The sequence below is a fragment of the Amblyomma americanum genome, chromosome 1 (genome assembly GCF_052857255.1).
Source record: "Amblyomma americanum isolate KBUSLIRL-KWMA chromosome 1, ASM5285725v1, whole genome shotgun sequence".
Taxonomy (NCBI): domain Eukaryota; kingdom Metazoa; phylum Arthropoda; class Arachnida; order Ixodida; family Ixodidae; genus Amblyomma; species Amblyomma americanum.
The window spans coordinates 214,283,552-214,306,381 of NC_135497.1; the positions used below are offsets into that span (position 1 = coordinate 214,283,552).

Consider the following 22,830-nt stretch of genomic DNA (forward strand, 5'->3'; position numbering starts at 1 on the left):
TCAGTGCAGAAGTAACAACAGTATTCATTACTGTGTGCAAACATAATGCTCCACTCCCTTTTAAACAGCAGCAAAATGTGCATTGTTAAATGGATTGAAATGATCCTACAGAACGTATTAACAGTGCAATGTACTGCATTTATTCCAACTGTGCAAAACTGATAACCAATGGCCTTTTTCAGGAAACAAAAAACTCCATAAAGAGAGCGATCTAAAATTAACTAGGAACAAAACTAAAAGCTGCAGCAGTCACTACTGCAGAAAGCCCATGCACCTGCAGTGAAAAGCAGCGTTTCACTGCAAGAGCACAGCCACAACAAGGAATGAATTGCAGAGCAAGACAAGACAGTTTGACCACACACCCACATGTCCCCAGAACAGACTCACCATTAACACTCTTACACATCCTTGCAAGCCAGGTTTCAGCGACAAATTTAAAAGCCCTGACATACTGCCCAAATCAAACGATCAGAGCCTGCTTACTGTTAGCCTTTAACACAATATGCTGTTTGCTTGAAGCCAAAAATAAAAAGAAGCCAAACAAAGCGCAGAACTCTTTATTATGCATCATGAACTGAATTCTCAATACCATCTTTCGATGCGTCACTACCATTATCTCCAAGTTAATCAAAAGTTGCCAGGATGAGGGGTTGGCTGCTGGGCTGTGAGGAGGACGTTTAGCACTACTGCCCCTGGTACTTCAAGACATGAAGCAGTAAGAGGGCAACTGCTAACCCTCCCAGATATTTGGAGCTCTGGAGATACTCTACAGAGCCCAGTAGAATATCTGGTGGTCTGAGACCCTCTAATGCCAGCATGCTACTCGCATTAAGTTTAAAGGGGCTGTGAAAGGGGCTCTAATAAAGTTGCGGCATGCCTGGGATATTGAAGCATGCCGCTTCACGAATAGTGTCCAGCAAGGATTTTTTAAATGCGCTTTGTAGAAGCTGAGTTGTCTGTAGTTAAAATTTGAATTTCAGCGTCTTTGAGCCTTTCCCTCTCCTCTCGTCACGGTTTGCACGCTGGAAGGTAGGCGCTCCTTCGCCGACCCCCCTCTGGGAGCAGAGCTTTCCGACCCGCCGGAGCTAAGCGGCTTATTGGCCACTGCCACGGTAGCTGCCTGATGTCTGAAAGAATCTAACCAATGGCCATCTCTCACCTTGTCTACGCAGATGCGGGGGACGGAGGAGGGTGTGAGTATGAAAATGACGCCGGGAAGGGCTCGCGTGATTGTGGGTCGTCTGTTGCGTGTAGAAGAGTATTATTTGGCCCTGGTTTTCATGGCAACACAGTGCAGTGATTAAGTGAGTTAATGTGCTCTCCTCGGAAGGCGTTTCAGAGCCCCTTTAAGTGCAAAGCCAGTGCTCCCCATGCTACTTGGCAGCCTCAAATCCAGATCTCACGGATTCCTAGCTAGGCTTTGTGTACACCACACAACACACTAACTTTTGCATTACATAAACAAGAGGAGTTAATAAAATAGGTGACGGCCCCACCACATCACCAAATATGTACCAAACAGTCAATGAGAACAGTTTCACATCCTCTGTCAACTAAAGTGTCAACTAAAGTGAACAACTTTATTCTAATCATGGATACAATCAACTGGCAAGTGAATTGAAGAAACAGTTGACAAACAAAAATTGTTCACAGCACCAGTGGTACAAGTGCTAGGATTAGTAGATCCTAGAACTCAAAAAACAGGAGTTAAAATGACCATCTGTTTAAAACAACTTGACTAGCCCATCACTTGCTTCTGTCTAAAATGTCGTCTGCAAAGTGCCACAATGCTCGATTGCAACACTTGTGGGAAAAAACCAAATATACTGCATAATTTTACCTGTTCACCCTCACCGGACAATTACCAACACTGAAGGTGCACTGTAGAGTTGAAAGCACACTTGCAAAACTGATTAAACAATATAGTGCTACCAACCAAAAAGTTTATTTTGGTCAACTTGGTGAAAATACAAAAAGAAGCATTAAGCTCTCCATCCTCCAACAATGCATGCTGGCAGTACCACACAGATATCACAGACAACATACATGTACTTAATCGGTCACCCAAAGTTTGGGATGGATTACTTAGACCAAGGACAGAAGAGAAACTCAACAAATATTGGCATATGTAATTCTCTCAGAACCGTTTGCGAGACTTCACAACTTCTAAACCGCACACATTAGCTCTCAACTGGACTGCCATTACCATGTGCTCTGCACCCCAGAAAGCACACTGCTGTGAAGATAACAGAAGGAAGGTGCTTTAATAAAGAAAATGGGAAATGTAGTAGAGATGGAAATGCTTGCAAAAAAAAAAAAAGCCAGAAGCTTTTCTTTTCCCAAGCACGACTCAAGATCTAAATCTTCTTGGGAACAATAAAAATTACTTCCTCCACCTCCAGAAGCTTCAACAGTAGTTTAACAGTGTGTGCACCATACAAACAAACATGCACTATGCATGCCAGTCAGCCAGAAATCCTAAGCACGGTAACCATACAACTGTAATGAAGCAGTCCTGACACCTCTCCACTTCAAATGCCATTCAAGGCAGCCGGGTGGCCTCTAGTAACTACCAGTTTCGAGAAGCCACCAAGGCTGCGATCTGGCTACACCCCATAAACACGTTACAAAGTAAGCTGAGGCATGTGCCCTAACACAAAACATTGGTAATAATAAAAAAAAACTGTTATAGAAATGCATGTGACATGACACACAAGATGTTCTCTGCTGACTCACCACCTAACCTTTAAGACCATTCTCCCAATCACCCAAGTGAATGAGTCTACCGAAAATTGTTTTGTGGCAATGTGTAAGCATTGTGTAAAGGATGCACGTACCATATTAAATACAAGTCTTTTGAACTTGGATCAAAGTCTGTAGTTGAAAAAAACACTAAACATGACTTTAAAAGCCCCGATGACTTTAAAGCGCCATGACTTTAAAAGCAGGCGATGCACTCGAAGCCTCTCGTCGGTCCGCCATCTTTACAAGCGTGATAACTGCGCATGCACAAATATTATAACAACTATTATAACAACATCAGCGAATACACACAATAATACCAACATCAGCAAAGTTCATTTGCCATTCAAAATTTCCGTAAACTCATATCAGCAGCAAACAGTGCTTTTCGTCAAAGCAAAAAAGAGTGCATTGTGAAGGAGTACGCGACAAAAATATATTTTAGGGCCACAACGAAAGGTACACCTTGCAGAGAGATAGGTTTTCTCAACGCCCTTCACAAGTGCACACGGATACGCAATTCGAACGTCCCGCCGCTCACCTGTCACAAGGTGGTCATTATCCGGACACACTCCATCAGCAGTGACCATATCACCGCCGGTAGTGGAGCTAAGTTCGTGAAAACCGGAATCCCCGTTGCACATTTCTGAATTTGCATCGCTGGATGATGTTACCTCTGCAAACGGCGAGACATTAGTCAGAAAATGCGCGGCACCTACCTACTAGCGACACCAAACTGCGAGTACTAGTACGCGAAGCACCGTTAGAAAGTTTCAATCATCGTATTCACTTCATAAATAAAATGACGCTTCATAAACCAGGGAAAAATAGAAAAAATTATGCAAGAGAAGATTACGCCAAGCTAAAACCAAGAGAGCGATGTAGTTTGAAAGCAAGCAGAACGAGGGCTCGACCGCAACACTGTCATCAGCTGATGAAACCACGGCACAGCGCGATGTAAACAAACCAACGTGACAGTACACGAAAAATCCCGTGTTCTATAGCGCCGACAGCAAAAAAAAAATAAAGATACATGAAATTTAGACCTAAAACTGGGATTAATCACGCGGCATGACAGGCGATCGCGGCAGCGCGTGTAACGCGGCAACCCTCGCGCGGCCGCGTTCGGCCATTCCTCCCCGCCCAGGCGGGTAGCAATCCGCTAGGCCTCGCGCTCGCCGCTCATCCAATGAGCGTATGCCAGGCAGGCAAGGCTGCGGGAACGCCGAGCGCAGGCCTTACGGTCTATCGGACAAGGAAGACTACGTTCGGAAGGGTCAATCTTACCGTTCGCCGCGTCCGACGCAAACCTCTGGCGTTTAAACTCTTTCGGGGGCATTACTACGTCGTTAGGTATACTCAATCCGAGAAGATTGCTGTCGTTTTCCAACCTAGGGCGTTTATAAGCAGGCGATGCACTCGAAGCCTCTCGTCGGTCCGCCATCTTTACAAGCGTGATAACTGCGCATGCACAAATACGCAGCAACGTCACAATGACGTCTGCAGACACGTGATGCTAATGACGTCCCCGCAGCCGCCGCGCATGCAGACAGAGCGCGCGCGCGCTTTTCGCCTAGTAGTTTTTCCCCTTCAGCTCGACATACCTTTTTTTGCACCGTAGAGAAGCAGCGTATCCAACACAGCTTTATAAATCGACATCAAGTTTTCAGCCGCTGCTCCCCGTTGTTTCCATCTTTCAAACAAACGGAACTTTTTTTTTTTTTTTAAAGCGAGCTATGCCATTAAGTCATATCAGATTCAAATGGCCCAATATTACTCTCTGCGTAAGGCTTGAAACCCCGGAGGAAAAATAACGACCATAAACAGTTATTATACTGAATACTACGAGTACTGCACACAAAATATTTAATGAGTAACATACAGGTAGGCTCAAAAGTCACTAAGCAATGAATAAATAAATATTAAACTGGCCATATACATTTGATCTCCTCCACACAAAACCGCCAATAGCACAGGAAACTCAAAACCACAAATTCAAAGGAGAAAAACCCTTAGCTACATAGCATCCATGTCAGTCTTTGGCACTTTGGTAGTGAGAAAAGCAGAATAAAAAATCAAGACCAATGAATATTACAGCAGTAAGAAAAATTTCACAAATGAGGCCCCATGTGGATTTCTGAATTATATCAAGCTTATAAACCATACCCATAGCTAAACTTCCCATGGGCCTGAGTTATAAGACAGCAAATGCTTAGTCAAAAATTTGCAGTTAAGGAAAGTTTTGTATCACTGACTGCCATACAAATTACTCAAAGCTGCACAAAACTTTCCACACTGTCAGTGGCGGACACCAGAGCTCAAAGGCAGCATATTTGTGTGCAAGCTTCCGAAAACAGCCACACAAGAGGGCCAGATTTTGGAGGGAGGTTTCACGACTGGTATGATCAAAGAAAACTGGTTTGAGCTGTAGTCCCTTAATATGTGCAAGATGGGTCATCTATTCAAAAGCTACCAAGAAAAAGAGAATCACTCAACATGAAGCGTTTAACCACAAGACATCATTTCACAATGAAGAAATACAAGTCAGTTCTGTCAAGCACAACCACCATTTATTCAGACAATGTTCACATTATACTTTAAAACAAGTGACAACACAAACAAAAGGTAACAAGGAAGACAATAGTAAGCTGATGCTGCTAACTGCACATCTCCAGTACAGCTAGGCCATAAGCCCAACTATGCAGTAGCCTTGAAGTATTAGCAATGAGAACAGTCCAGTTCCTTTTGCACGTGAAAAACCTTCCGAAAAAAAGCTGCACAAACATGAAAATGAACACAGACAAGGCAGGCCCTGGGCACCGCATTATAAGGCATTAAAATGCTTTCTGCTCCCAAGTATTTCAACAGATAGGTAATTAGCAGTGTAATGAACACATACACAAGAGGATCCTGAATAAAGCTTAGCACACAATGCACAGAACCTCACCTTCAGAAAATGAAAGCAAACTAAAGAGGCGTCATTTTTGTAGGCAGCAGTTGTGAAGTGTAGCCCAGAGCCACTCAATACCTGTACAGATTTGGCACGATGCTAATGTACACAGGTCTGCAAAAATAAAAAGAAAAGAAAATAATTTGCACACATCACCTGAAGTCAACTTATATCCAATAACAACAGTAAAAAAAAAAACCTTCCAGCAAGACTCTTGTTTGAACTATTTGGTGCAGAAACCTTCCCACTGCTCTGTGTCATTAGTTGAAGTATAAACAAAAAATTGTAAATTGTGGGGTTTAAGTTCCTGAACACACACATCACCTATGAGGGAGTTCATAGTGGAGGACTCTGGAAAAATTTGGACCAGATGAACTTCTTTGTTGTGTGCTGATATATAAGTTAATGTGTGTCTATGCAAACGATCCTCATCTTAAGAAATGTAAGGTGTTCATAATTCCAAGAATTCTCAAAATATGGCTGCCAGGCCATGGCTAGGATCAAGCCATTGATCTCAAGATCAGCAGCCGAATGCCATAGCCACCGAACGACCATGTCAGGTTAAATAAAAATGCAGAGGATAACACACGTCTCAGCATAGAACTTAACTTGCGGTAAATAGAGAATGCACCCTTCCTTGAACTGGCACAGGACACCATAAGATAAACACATCTATAATATTATTCTGCAAAAGTTGTGCATCTTTCGTTAAACACATTTTTTATAAAAAGCTAGTGCTGCCACAAAAGTGTGATTTTTCAACTACAGTAATCCCTCATTATAACGAAGTCAGTGGGACAGCGGAAAAATTCGTTATAAGCGTTAATTCGATATATGCGGCCACCTAAGAAAATCTAAAACAGTCGAGCTTTAATTGCGCTGCAACTGCGAGGAATTCAAAATACAATGTATTCAGTGTAGCAAAACTTTATTCAAGTGCAAAAAAGGCAGTGAGCTTTGCCTGTTTCAAGTTCTTATCGGGCGTGTGCAACCCCTGCTCTAATATGACCAAGCATTGCATGAGGCCGTTGTCGCAGCCCATGCATTCGACAATCGGGGTATTTCGAATCGTGAAGGCAGCGGCCGCTTTTATGGGCGTATTTCGAAGGCAGTGGCCTCTTTTATGGGGGGGGGGTCACGAAAGACTACGAGTATCGCACTGGAAAGTGCCGCAAATGCCGTGGCTCGAGTCTGAGATTGTGTTTGTTGTGCTCAAAAAACTATTAGCCGCTCATTGTGGGTACACAGCGCGATCGTGAAAACGCAACGGTTTTGCAGTAGAGGCTTTGCATGATTACCAGGCAATTTTTCCCCGAGGAGTGCAGCCGTGAAGTTAGTAAAGCACGAGTTTTGAACGCACCATTGTCGACGAAAATATGCTAATTCTACGGTCCGAGTGCCAGTGTTCGCGCAGCGCTGCGTCCGGGCCGTTTACAAATGTCTACGAACAAAATTCAATGACCCTACCACGCATTTAGACCATTTATCTAGTCGCATGGCGCGAATCGAGCATGACTGGCTCGAGAAAATCACCGGACAACACCGTGGTTGCGTTGACCCATCATTTGACAGCCTGACTCGCCGCTGGCGACGCTCGGATTTTTCGTGTTTTCGGCAAGTTATCGGTCGAATTGCACCGTCAAAAGTGCAACAAAGATAGGGGTGGTGTTTTACTGCGATGCAGACCGATTATGGCGAGCGGCAAGCAAATTTTCAGACCAGCTTCCCCAAAGTCATCGTCCCTCCTTGCCTCGAACACGACAAAGGGCATGCGACCAGGCAACAGCTCGACAACACACACTGTTGTTCACGCTTGCAAGCGCGACCTGCGGGTCGCCTTCTCGTTTGAAGTGAAAACTCTCGGGAATAACGTTGTTCATGTGCTTTCGAGTTTCGTCTGCCATGGCTGATGTGAAATGGTTAGGCTTAGCGACGACTACGGCAGCCAGGGAACAGCCCAGTTCGTTGCTCGGCGCGTCCGCGGTCGTTGCCAAAAGCTCAGCTCGCTTGCGACTCGCAAGTGTGAATGGGCTCATAATTGGAGGGACACTTCTTTTGTGCTTTTTGGCACGTTTCAGCTCCAGAAGTGCTCTTTAGAGCGGTAAAATTTTGCCCATCGAGCGCACCCCATGGAATATGCTACGGCGCAAGTCTGCCCACGGTCTTTTGGTCACTTTTCGGCATCCAAGAGACCGCGCTTTTCTGGCATCGCAAAGCGTCACGAAAACTTTATTTTCGTGTGGATTCTATCACGGGGGACACCAGCGATGCGATTACAACCGATTCAAGCGCGCTGCACCATGGAATTTGACTGCTTCCGTTCACTTTGCTGTAAACAGCTGGGGGCACTCGGCATTCGCTTGGTACCCGTTACTAGGCAGGTCCTCGGTCGTAGGTTTGGTACTTCTGTGGCCTGTTCTGTGCCTGCATGAGACTAATTCGTCGGCGGTATTATTTTGACACTGCATGCGCAAAAGGGCCGGCGTCGCTTGGCGGTGATGCCTCCGCTCGCCACTTCGCTCTAAGCGAGTCAAGCTCTTCATGCGCTTCGAGTAATGCGGCTTAAAATGCGTGCGTATGGGTCGGGACCAGAAGAAATTTCGAATAAAGCTATATTTCGAGTAAAGTGATTTCGTTATAACGCAGGATTACCGTATTATTTGGCTATGCACATATAAGAGGAACCACAAGAATGGCTAATCAGTAAAAGCATAACCATTAAACTGTTGGCCTTATGGTGCAAATGCAAGCACTACCTATGGAAACACGCGAGTGCATGTTACTGCAAGCCATTCCTGTGCATGTAGCTGTTCTCAACTGAAGATTTGCACTGCTACACTTGTATGTAACCTCCTGTAGAAACCTGGTTGGCACTATGTGCAAATGTGCTTGTTTGGCATGCACTGCCAATTCTGAATTTGAGGCAACTGCCTTTTGGAGGCTCAGCCAGTGTAAACACAAGTCATGCCTCTAGAGCTTATATGGCCATAGGTGCACAGTCAGCCCTGCACTGCCCCGCAGTCCTATGTTTCCTTTCGTACTGATGCACAATCTTTATCAAAAATACCGTATTTACTCGAATGTAACGCGACCACGATTGTAACGCGAAGGTCGACTTTTCGGGTGTGAAAAGGAAAAAAAAAAAATTATGATTGTAACGCGAGGGTAGAATTGGGGCGTGCGACAGAAAAACCGAAAGAACCCGAGATCGCACCGAGATCGCACCGAGAACCGAGATCGCACAGTTCTGAGGGTCAAAGACAACTTTATTGAAATACAAACCAAACAGGCATTCCTATACACCCTCATCCTCACGGCAGTTGTCGCCGTCACTGTCGTCATCACAGCTTGACTCTTCTTTGTCACTAGCTGCCTCCCACAGCAGGTCGTCCTCGCTTCCGTCTAGAGCATTTGAAATTGAGCATTTCTTAAATGTGCAGTAGCCCAAATCATGAGGCAGCCCGTACCAAGCTGCTGAAACCCAGTGGGCAAGGGTAGATGCGCTTGGGCATTTCAGCCTACCTGCAGGTGTTGTCGTTGATCCGCTTTCAATCCACTCCCAGTATAGTTGTCGCAAGCGATCCTTGAAGGGCTTGTTCATGCAAACGTCCAGAGGCTGGAGAATGGAGGTCATGCCACCCGGTATAACAACGAGATGCGTTCGGTCACGCTGTAGCTTTTGTTTGACGCCGGGTGTCAGGTGACCTCGGAAAGAGTCCAGAACCAATATTGCTTCCAGATGCAGCAATGCGCCTGGCCTTCGGTCCCACACGCCTTGAATCCAATCTATGACAAGATTCGAGTCCATCCAACCTTTTTCGTGACAGCGCACGATAGCGTCTTTCGGGAAAGTTTCCTTCGGGATCGTCTTCCGGAGAAAAATTATGAATGGAGGGAGCTTGCGGCCGTCAGCCAAACATGCCAGCATAACGGTAATCAGATTTTTTTCGTTGCCTGTGCTTTTAAGGCGAACTTCATGCTCACCAGACTTGTGCACTGTTCTGGACATAGGAATGTCAAGATATACGGGGGTCTGGTCGGCATTGCCGATATGTCCAAGAGGCATGTTGGTAGAGCGACGAAGATAGATGACGTAGCGCTCGAACTCTCGAAGTTTTGATTCGAAGTCCCCGGGCAGCTTCTGGCAAATAGAAGTCGTGCGTTGAAGGGAGAACCCGGCCCTTCGCATAAACTTCTGCACCCAACCTCGTGATGCCTTAAACTGGTTTTCGGTCAAACCCGCGTCCCGCGCAAGCTCCTGTACTTTGCACTGAAGCATTTTAATGCTTACTCGAAGTAGTCTGGAACATTGCTCGCTAATGAACTCTGCAAGGCGACGCTCCAACTCCGGGAAGCGGCCTTTCTTGGGCCCCCGAAAGCCTTTTCACAGGCTGTTGCAGTTAAACAATTCCTCGCGATGTTTCCTCCATCCCCTGATCGCTGACTCGTTGACGTCCAGACGTCTTGCAGCCGCTGAATTTCCCACTTTCTCAGCAAGCAGAATACCGTTGCGCTTGAAGCCAGCTGTATACTGAGCGCGTGAGCACGCCATTCCGCTTGAAGACAACTCGACCGTTTAATGGGGATAGGCCTAAGACTCGAAGCACGGAACGCACAACTACACGCACTGGCACCAAACACAAGAAAGAGCAAACAAAGCGCGCTGCTCCATGCCCTGCTGCCTGTTAGTCACGTGGGCACGTTTTTGCATCAGTTGCGAGGATTAACAGACAGATGGCAATGGGATCGCTCGCTCCTTTGCTGGTGTCTTGGCGGCGATTGCGAGCGCTCGGTGCCTCCAAGATGGCTGTTTCATTTTGCGGTCACGGAGGCCACACAACCTCGCTACAGGTTGCGAGCATTTGTCAAGAGGTGGCGCCCTCTCACCGCACCAGTGACTCTAGCTGGCGTCGACTCTTCTTGGCTTGTTCTCACTGGCGTCGTTTTTTTTTTTTTTGCATTTGCGATTAGGTTGCCACTTTGTCCTAGTAGTTGTGACCTGTGGTTCGCGTACTGGTTGACCGGTGAGTTGGAGTGCATGATTTCGAATGACCAGTACGATCAACGCACACGTTTAACACATGAAATTATTTTTATAGTGTGTGTTTGGTGCTCTTCATAGCGTTTTTAAATCTAGTATTCGATTGTAACGCGGGGGGTGACATTTCCTTTCTACTTTCGGTAAAAAAACTCGCGTTACATTCGAGTAAATACGGTATATGCAGGCTTTGCTTCTAAGCCATGCGATGGGGCTCCTGTAGCAACCTTGGAAGTCCCAGGGTCTGGTGGGGTGAGAACTTCAATTCCTTTAACTTCGAGAAATTCAAAATGCTAGCAATTCAAAATGAACCACGCTGCATGGCACACAAGCAAACTCAGTGGGCCACATATTTTCGACACAAAAGCACTACATGTAGACAAAACACACTGCTGAACAGTGCTGAAGACAGCAGTTATCCAAAATTCATGCACTGTGTTAAATTCCTGGAAGATACTGCATGCTTGGAAATAAATGCAGACACACCTAGACCTCAACCTTCATCATTACACACAGGCTTTAATGCCCGGTGTCGCAAATTCACGGCATACCAATGTATGGTATGTACTCATTTCCACACTTAGCTTAGATAGAAATTTTGTTTTCAATATGTTCCCTGCAGCCAGTGCTTTCTGATGAAAATGTATGGCTCCAGTGTAGGGAAGCTATGCAAAAAAAAAAAAAATGGGCCGGCAACTGCTAATCAATGCTCGACTCCTTGTTTTTCATTTTGTGACAACGGCAACCGGCAGAATAGGACAACATTCGTTGCTTACAAAATTGTTTACACATTTCCTAGGCCTTCGGCAATTGCCCATGTGATTACCAGATGCTTAAAATTTAACACTTGTCTTCAGAGAACAACATGCCAATTTCATGCAATGCGAACGTGAATTCGCAATAATGGGTATTGCACCACTTTGTTCAAGAAAATATATTGAAACTCAGTTGGCTGGAAAATCTCTGCATTTCTCTTGACCATACTGCACAGCACAAGTTGTTGCGAGTCCCAATCAACTATAGGGCACAAGTTTTTGTTGGAAAATAAGGCGACAACTGCTGCACGAAACACAAACTTTAACAAGGGAAGAGAGGAGAAAAGCCTCAATCTGCTGACTAACGGATGCACCATTGCCGGGAAAAGAGTTTTTAAAGACTATGCACACCTACCTCTGACCCTCTTCCCTCACCACCCTACACTTTCACTCTCATTCCAACCTTCCTCCTCAGATGGAGAGGCCTATGTAATCCTCGTCAAGGTTCACCACAATTCCAAAGGTGAAGATAAGTCCCTTTACACAGGGACTTGTGTAAGCCACGGGATTTCCGGTTTGTTGTGAATCTGTGCCATTTAGTATATGAGCAAGAAATTATACTAAAACTGATTCCATGGGTGAATTTCAATGTTTCTTTTCACATATAATGAGTATCAGAAGTTGTGACAAGCCCAATCAGCTAGAAATGTTTCCCCCAAAAATAGGTTGGCAACGTCTGCATAAAGCACAAGCTTGAGCAAGAAGAGAAGGAAGAACACTCAATCTACTGGCTAATAAATGCCTTCTCACCCAGATGGGAACTTTCAAAGAAACAGTACGCCACCTTGAAACAACTACTGTCTCACGACAACCGTGGGTGTTGCAAGTGAATGATGCGCACATGCTGCGACAAAGGAGTTTGGCCAATCATATGCACATGCTTTCATGCAATGGGCCACAATGCACATTTCTGAACTTTCACTAGCGTACAAGTTGCATTCTCAACTGCTCTTACTAGCACCTGTGTGGTCCATACATAGATTCTGAACACAATACATGAGAAAATGATGTCCTTCCTGCACTGCCTATATGTATTACAGCTGTTCGAAAAACCACAGGGCGGACGTCACTTAGCCTCATTTACAGCAGAGATCTTACCACGACACTGAACATCATGCAGCTGAACACTAAAAAGAAAGTATTTGATCCTTCAAACTGCAGCATTCTGTCAAGAATGCATGCAGCGAACAGTTTTGACTGCAAGCCAAGGCGTAAACCCCAGCAACAGGCATATCCACCACTCTAGTGCCACATACTACAAAGACTGCATGTTTCTAACTAGACTCCTGTCCAATAAACACTACAGAACGACAAGCTTATGCACTGCTATTCAGCCGAACTAGGCTGTGTGATGCCTGGGATAACAACAAAGTACAGGGGAGCATATTTTACAATGCTCTCACCAATAACAAAATTCAGTAACAAAACTAACCCTATACTCTTAATGCTCACTAGGCCTTCAACACTGGGTGTTAGAATGAACATATGTGGAAACAGAAATTGGTTCTAGCCATACCAGCGTTGTTACAACCTTGCATGCAGAGACACACTATGTGAGCACAGTTTTCAATGCACACATGCAGTGTCAAAATCTCAACCAAAGCTTATAAATATACTTCAGATTCGAAACTTCTCTGTCGCTCATGGGGAGGAGCCGGCCCGCCATGGTTCCTGCCACCACGGTGCTGCGGTCAACAGCTGAGCTATTGTAGCAAGCATCGTCTCCTAGCACCCAAACTTGCGCTTGCGCAGGGAGTTCAGAGTTAGCTTGCAGAATGTTTGTAAGGCGACCCTCTTCGACAACTAGACATCATTTTAATTAGGCACAATTGTTTTTTCGCATGGATATGAGTTTGAGTCAGGATGGCTTATTTTTTTCGGTAACACTACATATGTTCTGCTCCCGCTCTTGCTAGCAAACAACGAAGCGATGCATCTGCATGCCGCGTTCACTGTGCTGACATCTTTGACAAGAGTGCTCATGAACTAGCATGCAATAGTGCAAATTTAGGTGTGTCACGGTACAATATGAAAGGCACTTGGTCATCACCTGTCGTGTCAGGCCATTGCAGCCCCGTGCACATGTGTCCCGGACACGTCCAATTCTTTTAACTGCACTCAGCGCCTCGTTCTTCTGATTTACGTTGCTGCTCATGATGCAACATTCCTCAATGTAGCTGCTTCATGATATACTAAACTCTGCACCACTGGGCAAGGTACCATCATTTGAGTGCGAAAATTGCTAATGAATTACGCATCACACCTTGTATGAGTATGATATTAAGGCTATGATATGATAAAAGCATAAAATTATGATATTAAGGCTATTAAAATTGAAAGGAAGCACTTGAATTTATTACTAACTTATACTGTGGCCCTACTGAGAGGTACACTCCTATGAGCGCTCTTTTTATTCTCCAGGAGTTGTTAGGCTCCTCCAGCTTCGCACTAAGCCCAGGCGGCCTCACACCATTATAGAACCTCTCTACACGCATTTCTGTTTTGCCATCCTACTTTTGCAGAAAAGAAAATATGCATGTGTGAACCAAAAATGAACCAATCTTGAACCAATCTTGCGTTCAAGGCAGCCGATCAAAAATTGATGTTCGCTTCTCTTGAAGATAAACAGCCTCTCTTTTCAGCTTCATACCAAAATGCACTTCCAGAAAATTAGGCTCAGTTCTAAAATCAACATTAAGGTAAGTTGACCTTGCGAGATCTTCCGATTCTGAGGAAGTCACAGGAAGGGAAGCATCATTTTCGATAATAGCCGCGAGATAAGTGCTCTCCAAATTTGTGATTCAACTCTCTTTTACCCTGACTTAAAACATACCGGCTACCTGCTGCTAAACTCCATCCATGCTCTTCTGCGATCACCGCTTTTTAAAGGTGAAGGACAGGTGGCTAGGCAGGGTTGATCTGAAATCTCGTCAGAACTGCCTTTTTCTTCATTGCGGAAGCACCCCTGTGTATCTCCATGACATCACCGTTGATGTATAGGATGTTAGGCTAAGTGATTCTTCGAAGCTTAACCGCATATATTGCGTGTTTTCTTGAGCAGCCTGACAGCACAGGGGTTGTCCTGTTTCTCACTTTTTGAGGAACAGCTAGAGGGTCACATAGGGAGCAAATAGCGGCCAATCTTGCATCCTCAGCTGCTAGTGCAACTGCGTATGAAGGAGGCAGTTATATTTGTTTAATTTCAGATAATTATAGGGATAAAGCAGTGCCGCATCGCTTAAACGCTCAAAAGTTCGAACAGAATAATGATTCCTCACAGGGAGCAGCTGCATATATGTGAGCAGTAGTAGTTAACCGTGCCGTTTATAACACCTTTCAAACTTCTCCTTGATGGATGTCAAACTGCGAACGAGAACGAGTAGCCGTTACTGAAAGCCATGAACAGAATGACATGTCGAGAAAAAAAAAAAAGAAAGACCACAGCAGAACATTCTACCACCATACCCAACATGATGCACACTGTGGCCTGCATCGCGCAACGGCCACGATGGCGCAAGCGTCGACTGCAGCGCCCTCACACTGCCTAGAAACAAGTCGCGCCCGGCTCCAGCGGGAGAGTTTCGAAACTGAAGTATATCTATAAAAGTTGATCTCAACAGCTCTTGTTTTTACAGCGTCACTGTTTGGAAACTTTTTCCACGCATTAAGGAGGCCTGTGAAGCACAAATACTTCCTGGCGTAAGCACCTCTTTTGGCCAAGATGAGTTTAAAGGCTCCAGCTAATGGCTACTACTACTATAGTATGCTTGAATTCATGCAGCTGCAGCAGGCTAAAGCAACCACTATCTCCTCCAATCCAGCATTTTGTGCACACTGCTTGAAGCACAGAACTTCCAAATTGAAAGTATTTTCAAAAATTGTGTTACATGCTTGAGCTGACACCCGTCAGCATTGCTTTAAGATATTTTTCCATATTTTCATTGGCTTTAATTTATAGTGTAAAATTGATTAGGTGATTAATTTAAAATCTTTCTGGCACAACTGACCTGACTCAGTCTTATGGCTGCACAAGGCAATGGCCAATTTTATGGTTTGGCTAAACTTAAGCAGGATAGCCTGTGCACACATGCACATTATTTGAATGCTGGGGACTTCAAAATAAGTTTTGCCTACCTATCTGTGCACATGCTGCAGGTTCTTCCTGGATCTAAAGAAGTGGGGAACATATGAACAAAACATGCATCATGAGGAAAACAATAGAAGTCAACTAAAGCTGCTGCTGGAAACCCTATATGCTCACAGCATGTTTGCATAACTTATAAAAATATGAACTCATATTGTTGACTTTATGTTCCGACCCACGAAGCTCCAGAATTCTAGCTAGTTCTTAATTCTGTTAGGTACAGTCTTCATCAAAAGTCTTAAGGCCAAAGGCTTTTCGCTTCAGCTGCATAACAGAGCCAATATGGCACTATTAAAGACCGAATGATCTTGAAATGCTAGCAGAAGGTTTCTTCTTGCAGTAGAGAAGCTTCCTGCTTGACTTGCATTTTGAATAATATGCTACACAGAGCATTCTAGGAACATTAATTTCACTGTAGCTGAACGCTGTGGCCTTAAGACTTCTGACCAAGACTGTACCTGTATGCACTCTTCAGATTAATAATAATAATAATAATCTTTATTCATGCCAACAGGTATGGAAAGGAGTCGAGGGAAAAAGCCACGGAGCTTGACAGGTCCTCGACCCCTGGTACAAAGATATCGGCAAGCAGGGTTTTTCTTTCCACAGAGTTGTTTCCTGGCACGGCACAAGCGAAGCTTACAAAGACAATAGTACATGTGGGGACCTGCCCTGCAGCCCCCTGAGTTTGCTTTCCCGCGAGGCAACGTGCAGCGGCAGTCTCACCTCGAGGCTGAGCGCATTCCCTTGTCAGTTACATTAACTGGCAAGAGAGGGCGCCAGCGTCGCTGCGCGGGGACTGCTGAAGCCCGCCCGCGGGAGATGGGGGGCTTTGGCTGGGATCGTCGGCGCGGGCGGACGTGTCGCTCGCGGCTCCGCTCTTCGCCGGCGGGGCGGACGGGGAGACAGGCTCCCGTACTCGTCCCGTCCGGCCTTCGAAGGATATAGCCCTTGCTCTCGCGTGGGCGAACATTCGCTCGGAACCTTGCTGGTGAGTCGGACGAGCTTGATTCATTAGCTTACCTGGTTGCTAACTGGCGTTATTGTTTCTGTAGCAATAAATGCCTGTTTGTGTCAGCTAATGTGTCGTTCCTTTGTTCCCTCAGAGCAAGGCCCGCCGTGGTTGGCGTGCGCTCAGTAGCGTACGCGATCACGAGGTGGGGTCCAGGCGGCTTTGAACCGTGTCAGCCGCACTTGAGTGGGGAGAACATACTTATCTCCCCAATTCAACCCCACATCTGGCTCCCAACGTGGGGCCTGCTCTTGGAACATTGGACGACTGTCGGTTCGGTTCGAGGAACGTTCTTTGTCCGGACTTGACAAGTGCTAGGCCTAGAGTGAATTTTGATCGCTAGGACCTGCGGCATGCTTTCTTGAGTGCGAGGTGTATTGCGCTGCAGCATGTTAGAACTTTTCGACATACTCAGCACATTTTTTTCCTGGAGTTTCTTCGCGAGAATCACTTGGTCCGCATCGAGGGAGCGCGAGGCTTAGCGCCTGCGGAGTTGCCGAGCCCGAAGCGAGTGAGTACGGAAGCCGCGTGGGTGGTCCGAGTTTCTGTATATATTTTCTCTACTGTCTCTTTTTAGACTCTGGGAGTCGCGGCTCCGGGAGCCGGGTGGCCTGGGGCCACGGGTGCCGCTACGAGCTCGCTGGTATCGCAGCTCGGCACCGGGCGCTCCGACACCGTCCGATACGGTGGGCGCCGACCGCTCAGAAGCTGCTTTGTGCAGTGAGCGGGGTAGGACCACCCCACAAAGCTGACGTCTCCTCGCAGCTAAGCGCACATAACCCGTTTCGGGTCTTTGTTGTGGTCACGGTCATTGTCGGAGTGGTAGTTAGGCCTGAGGCTTTTCGGAGCTGCCTGCACCACGTTAAAAGAGACACGACCACCGGACCGTGTCGTTGAGAGGGGGCGCACTTTGCTGCCCGCCCGTTTTTTTTTTTTTTGTAACCTCGCACGAACTGAGCAGTCTCGTTCAACTCAAGAAAGGGCTTTGTTCACTCGAACTTTGCGTTTGCACAGCCGCCGACACGTTTTGCTAGCGAGTTAGGCATTGTGCCACGAGGCCCTTGCGGATGCCGTTTCCCCTCCCGTGACCTACGTTAAAGGCACGCCGAGAGCGTTTCGGCAATTTTGCAGATCCGGTGGAGCCACCCAGGTTTGCTGTCCGGTGCACATCGTCTCGCTGCCACCTGCTGCGACGGAGCGGCCTGTATCCTGTTCGCCGCATCCATCCGGGGCAGCTGTGGCGAGACCAGTCAGCAGTCACCTCCGGCTGCTGCTGCCCTGGCGACTACTGCAGTTTTCCCACTGGCCTTCGATTCACGGGCCTGCGGACACGGTAGTCCGCGGGCCATGCGAGTCGTCCCAGCGGAGACCTTCACGCCGCCTTCGGAATACCGCGGAAGTCTGCGTGGACGCTGTCGGCGTGACCTCCGCTGCAAGACGTGCCTCAAGGACATGAAGACCAGGAGACTCCTCCATAGCATGTACCTTCAGGCGCGTGGGTCTATTTAAGGTTGGGGGGATGTGGGGACCTGCCCTGCAGCCCCCTGAGTTTGCTTTCCCGCGAGGCACCGTGCAGCGGCTGTCTCACCTCGAGGCTGAACGCATTCCCTTGTCAGTTACAATAACTGGCAAGAGAGGGCGCCAGCATCGCTGCAGGGGAGACTGCCAAAGCCCACACGCGGGAGAGGGGGCTTCGGCTGGGATCGTCGGCAAGGCGGACGTGTCGCTCGCGGCTCCGCTCTTCGCCGGCGGGGCGAGGAAGCGACGGGGAGACAGGCTCCCGTACTCGTCCCATCCGGCCTTCGGAGTATATATCCCTTGCCCTAGCGCGGGCCAACATTCGCTCGGAACCTTGCTGGTGAGTCGGACGACCTTGATTCATTAGCGTACCTGGTTGCTAGCTGGCGTTATTGTTTCTGTAGCAATAAATGCCTGTTTGTGTCAGCTAACGTGTCGTTCCTTTGTTCCCTCAGAGCAAGGCCCGCCATGGTTGGCGTGCGCTCAGTAGCGTACGCGATCACGGGGTGGGGTCCGGGCGGCTTTGAACCGTGTCAGCCGCGATTGAGTAGAGAGAACGTACTTATCTCCCCAATTCAACCCCACAATGTTTATACAAAAATAACATTATAAGAAACGAAAATAGGAATAGATTCACAATTAATAAAACCAAGAAAAAAAAGGAGTAAAAAAATTATAAACGTGATTTGACATAATATGCAAAAGGGGGCTTAAGAGATATGACATTCAAATCAATGTTGTTTTGCAATATAGTGAGGTGTTTTGGAAGTTGATAGGATAGCATTTGTTGTCCATAATTTGTTCTCATAGTTTCTATATGCCATGAAAAAATATTGCGCGTGTTATACGTCTGGTTATTTCTAGTTAATGAGGCCAAAGTTTGCAGTTGTTGCATGTTAATTCGTACTTCCTTCTTAAACCGCGATAATAACTGAAAGCTGTACAAGGAAAAGGTTTTCAGTGCATTTGAAGTTATTAAATAGTTGGTGGTGCTTTGTTCTCTATTTAATTGGAATATGCATCGTATGGCCTTGTTTTTTTTGGAGAATAAAGATTTTTTTCAAGATTACCCAGGGACATGGTACCCCAGACAAGGTGACAGTATTGTAGCTGTGAACAGAATAATGATTTATATAGAAGTTTTTTAATATTGACTGGAAGAATAGTTCTGTGCCTATACATTTGCCCTACTACTCATGCAAGTTTCGGAAGAATGCTGTCAATATGACAATCCCACAACATTTTTTCATGAAAGATGACACCAAGCGATTTGAATCTACTTACAATTTCGATTACGTTAGAGTTCAGTACTAGATTTTTCTTTATGATTACCATCTTATTTTTTGGACGGAATATAATGGCCTTGCTTTTATTATAATTGATTTTTAACGCATTATGAGCTGTCCAGACACTTAGACGGGAGAGTGCATCGTTAGCCCAGTCTATTAGGTCATCACAGTTATGAGCTGAAAAAAATAGGCTGGTATCATCGGCATAGATAAAGAAAGCTGCTTGGTTGTCTATGTTTACTTTATCATTAATATAAAGCGACTGCATCCAAAGTAAATAAGGAAGTCTAGCCTGATAAACTTTGTTTTACGTGAGAAGTTGGGCTAGCTGAGTAGTTGGGACAGCACGTCACACGAAGACGTGTGACGTGCTGTCTTCTCTGCATCTTCTTTTTTGCGCTCATTAACCATGGAAACTTTGTTTAATCTGTAAATGCTGAGCAAGTCCTGCGCTGCTTCACAGCTTTGCACTGTGCCCCCAATAAATGCAAAGTTCTTAAAATCCCGCACAGCATGTCCCAGAGAGCTCACCTGCATGACACAGTTGATGTCATTTGTTTGCTCTAGGCCTGCAGCAGCAACTATTCCCACTTTGGTACAAAGGCCTCTCAGACACATTTATTCGATGTCCTTCTACATAAATAGACTGAAGGGCTGAAAATACAAAAAAAAATATGATTAATAAAATTTGGCTTTTACAACAAGCCAAATCTTCCAGAAAACTCAACACACAGGCTTTCAGAGATACACGGAACTTACTGTCTAACAAATCACATATTTTTGGCTATATTTATGTCACCGTTCATAAAAACAAAAACATGTTTAAGCGATAAGGATACATGATGTTACTTTTAATAAATCGTCTCTTTTGATAAACCTATTAAACTGCAGCAGAGCAATAAATAAGCTCTCTGCCTGTGCTTTCTTGGTGCCCAATTAACTGTTTCCTTACCATAAAAGATGACCAATTTTGAGTCTTTTAAAATAATAATTATTTCTTCACAAAGTGCTATATACATCATTGCATAAGTGTATTGTAATACATCAAACTGTAGCTTATTGATTATGCTTATGAATGAAAAAAATGCCATAGTTGTGTATGTGAAACTTTTTAAAAATTTATTGGTTAAATATGCTGGTAACAAAAAAAAGGAACACAAGCAAAACAAAAATAAGTCACTGCACTGAGCCAAAAATTGATTAAAAAACATAAAATACACAAAACGTTGCACATGTTCTTAGCTACCATTCTTGAGATTTTCAGCGTGGCCTTGAATTTCAAGTTACGCAATATGCCTGCTGTGCTACTAAGACAGAAGTCACGTAAAGGTCATGAAGTGGAGGTAGATGTGGGGTGTGCTGCACTTTACACTTGTTCCAAGTTCTGGTCTTTTTTTATAGCAGAGTTTGCAGTTTCTCCTTTCTCCTTTTATTTTTCGTTTTTTTTTTTTTTCAGTTCATAGCGAATGGGTTCTATGGGTGAAAAGGGGGCATGGTCTTCCTTGACATCATCATAATTAAAATTCTGCTGGCACATTTGGTAAAATATCTTGGCATTATGTTCCAAAGACCCTAAATCACCAAATAAAACCACACTCATCATCTACAAATCAAGCGCACTACATAAAGTATAACGTGAACGGTAAAACGAAACACGTGTGAGTATGTGCTGATGTCCCTCTCGGGCCTCTGAGACAAAGTCTTACCATCGAAACTGAAATCAGACCATTCCACGTGGTTACCAAACTCACCACTACTGCTCTAAATAAAGAGCACAAGAACCGACAAATGTGCTCAGTGTGGCCTTTTGCCTTTGAGGAGTGCGCAGCGAAACAGACAACATGATCAGCAACTGGTGAACTACGTCTGGTCAATGGTTAATTTTTCATGTCACCTCTTCACGGTAGAAAACGAAAAAAAGAAATGGCATTATAGAATCAAACTGGATGGCATAGCTTGTCCAGGAGCGCAGTCTTGAATTTTTGGCAGCACGCTCAAAATGTCGGTCATATATTGACCGATAGCCTATGGCGCAGTAAGGAAAGAGTCAAGTCAAGGCATTATATGCCAGTACCCCTGATCAAATATTTGAAGTTTTTCCTCAAACACAGCAGCAAATTACAGCTGCTCCCAAAAGTGTAGACATCACTTGGCACATCAATGCAGTAAGTGCCAAGTCATGCTATGAGGCTCCTGCAATGCTGCTGCTACTTGGATAAGGGAAGGCAAAGAAGACAGATCTGCTCTTCGGAGCTTCAGAGGTGCAACAGGAACCTCACTGCTCCTAGTGTCCCTCTTGTCCCAGACACTACTATGCCACGTGAATAGTGGCCTGAGTACATATGACAAACATTAAACCTCATCAGATGATTTGGGACACTTACAGGCAGGATCAATAGGTGGCAGCTTTGAAGCTGATGATCCACTACTTGTTCTGTCAGATCTCCGGCTGGACTGAGAGGACATCTAGTGGAAAGGCAAGTTGAAAAGAAGAAAAAGATATATGGAAGAAGGTTAAATGTGAGTACTGATGCCACTAATTCACAAATATGCCATGGCAAGAAAGAAAGAATGGCTCCAAGTAAGCACACATCCTCCAAAGTGATACAATAAAATAGACATTCATGCAGTTTGTAAATGTGTGTCAATACACCATGCACTTATGACTTTGGTTTTGCAAATGCAGTGGTGCTGCTAGCAAGCAGAACAATGCTGCACCAATCAATGTATCAGAAGCATTTGTAGCAGACTAGGCACTGAAAATGCTGTAATAAAGCCTCCCTAAGCAGTGTATCACTATGACAGCCTCCTTAGTGAATCACTGGCTTTAGTATCAGCTGTGACTCTCTTTGGCACTCCTCTGCTGATGCACTTTCTTCATATAGCCAGATAGCTTTTGGGAACTACCATTCATCAGATGACACTGACATGGTGACCAGAACCAAGAGTAAGTTACAATGAAAAACCAAACTGAAGAACTAAGTTAGCTCACTGGCAACAGCGAAGTGCAAGGCACAAAGAAAATTGAGGACTCATTCAAGAAATTTCATCTGAGTAAACACTATAACGAGCACCATGTTGCTCATAGCCAGCAGAAGCCAGCAGCATGAAGTAAGGCTGCCCTCTAATCCACGCACCACCTCGATCTGTACAGTTTTTACCATATAAAACAGCCATTATAGCTAGGTGATCTAGTGTGATAGCAGCCAATGATGCAAAGACAAAAAAGCACTAATCATAGTAACCGAGCCAACACACTTGTGCCTTGGCAAGCACGAGAAGCACACAATGAGCCATGCCGCCAGCGATATAGCACACGTTC

General features: G+C 45.4%; 2 protein-coding genes across 9 annotated transcripts in view; both read right to left on the reverse strand.

The window, feature by feature from the left end:
• Sirt1 (Sirtuin 1) overlaps positions 1 to 5,811 on the reverse strand; it is a 40,693-nt gene extending 34,882 nt beyond the window's left edge. For 2 of the 5 annotated variants that reach the window (XM_077648446.1, XM_077648445.1), the window contains exons 1-3: positions 5,690 to 5,811; positions 4,030 to 4,203; positions 3,284 to 3,418 (exon numbers count right to left, since the gene is read on the reverse strand). In XM_077648446.1, the coding sequence (XP_077504572.1) occupies positions 3,284 to 3,418; positions 4,030 to 4,186 (292 nt within the window). In that variant the 5' untranslated portion in view covers positions 4,187 to 4,203; positions 5,690 to 5,811. Of the gene's footprint in view, positions 1 to 3,283; positions 3,419 to 4,029; positions 4,204 to 5,689 lie in introns of those variants that run through there. The other 3 variants (XM_077648447.1, XM_077648448.1, XM_077648449.1) reach the window with 3 other exon arrangements.
• The window catches only part of LOC144114598 (uncharacterized), a 65,406-nt gene continuing 47,866 nt past the window's right edge, over positions 5,291 to 22,830 (reverse strand). For 2 of the 4 annotated variants that reach the window (XM_077648451.1, XM_077648450.1), the window contains 3 exons: positions 21,893 to 21,974; positions 20,040 to 20,162; positions 5,291 to 5,806 (listed from right to left, as the gene is read on the reverse strand). In XM_077648451.1, the coding sequence (XP_077504577.1) occupies positions 20,059 to 20,162; positions 21,893 to 21,974 (186 nt within the window). In that variant the 3' untranslated portion in view covers positions 5,291 to 5,806; positions 20,040 to 20,058. Of the gene's footprint in view, positions 5,807 to 12,295; positions 12,390 to 15,679; positions 15,714 to 20,039; positions 20,163 to 21,892; positions 21,975 to 22,830 lie in introns of all 4 variants that reach the window. The other 2 variants (XR_013311067.1, XR_013311066.1) reach the window with 2 other exon arrangements.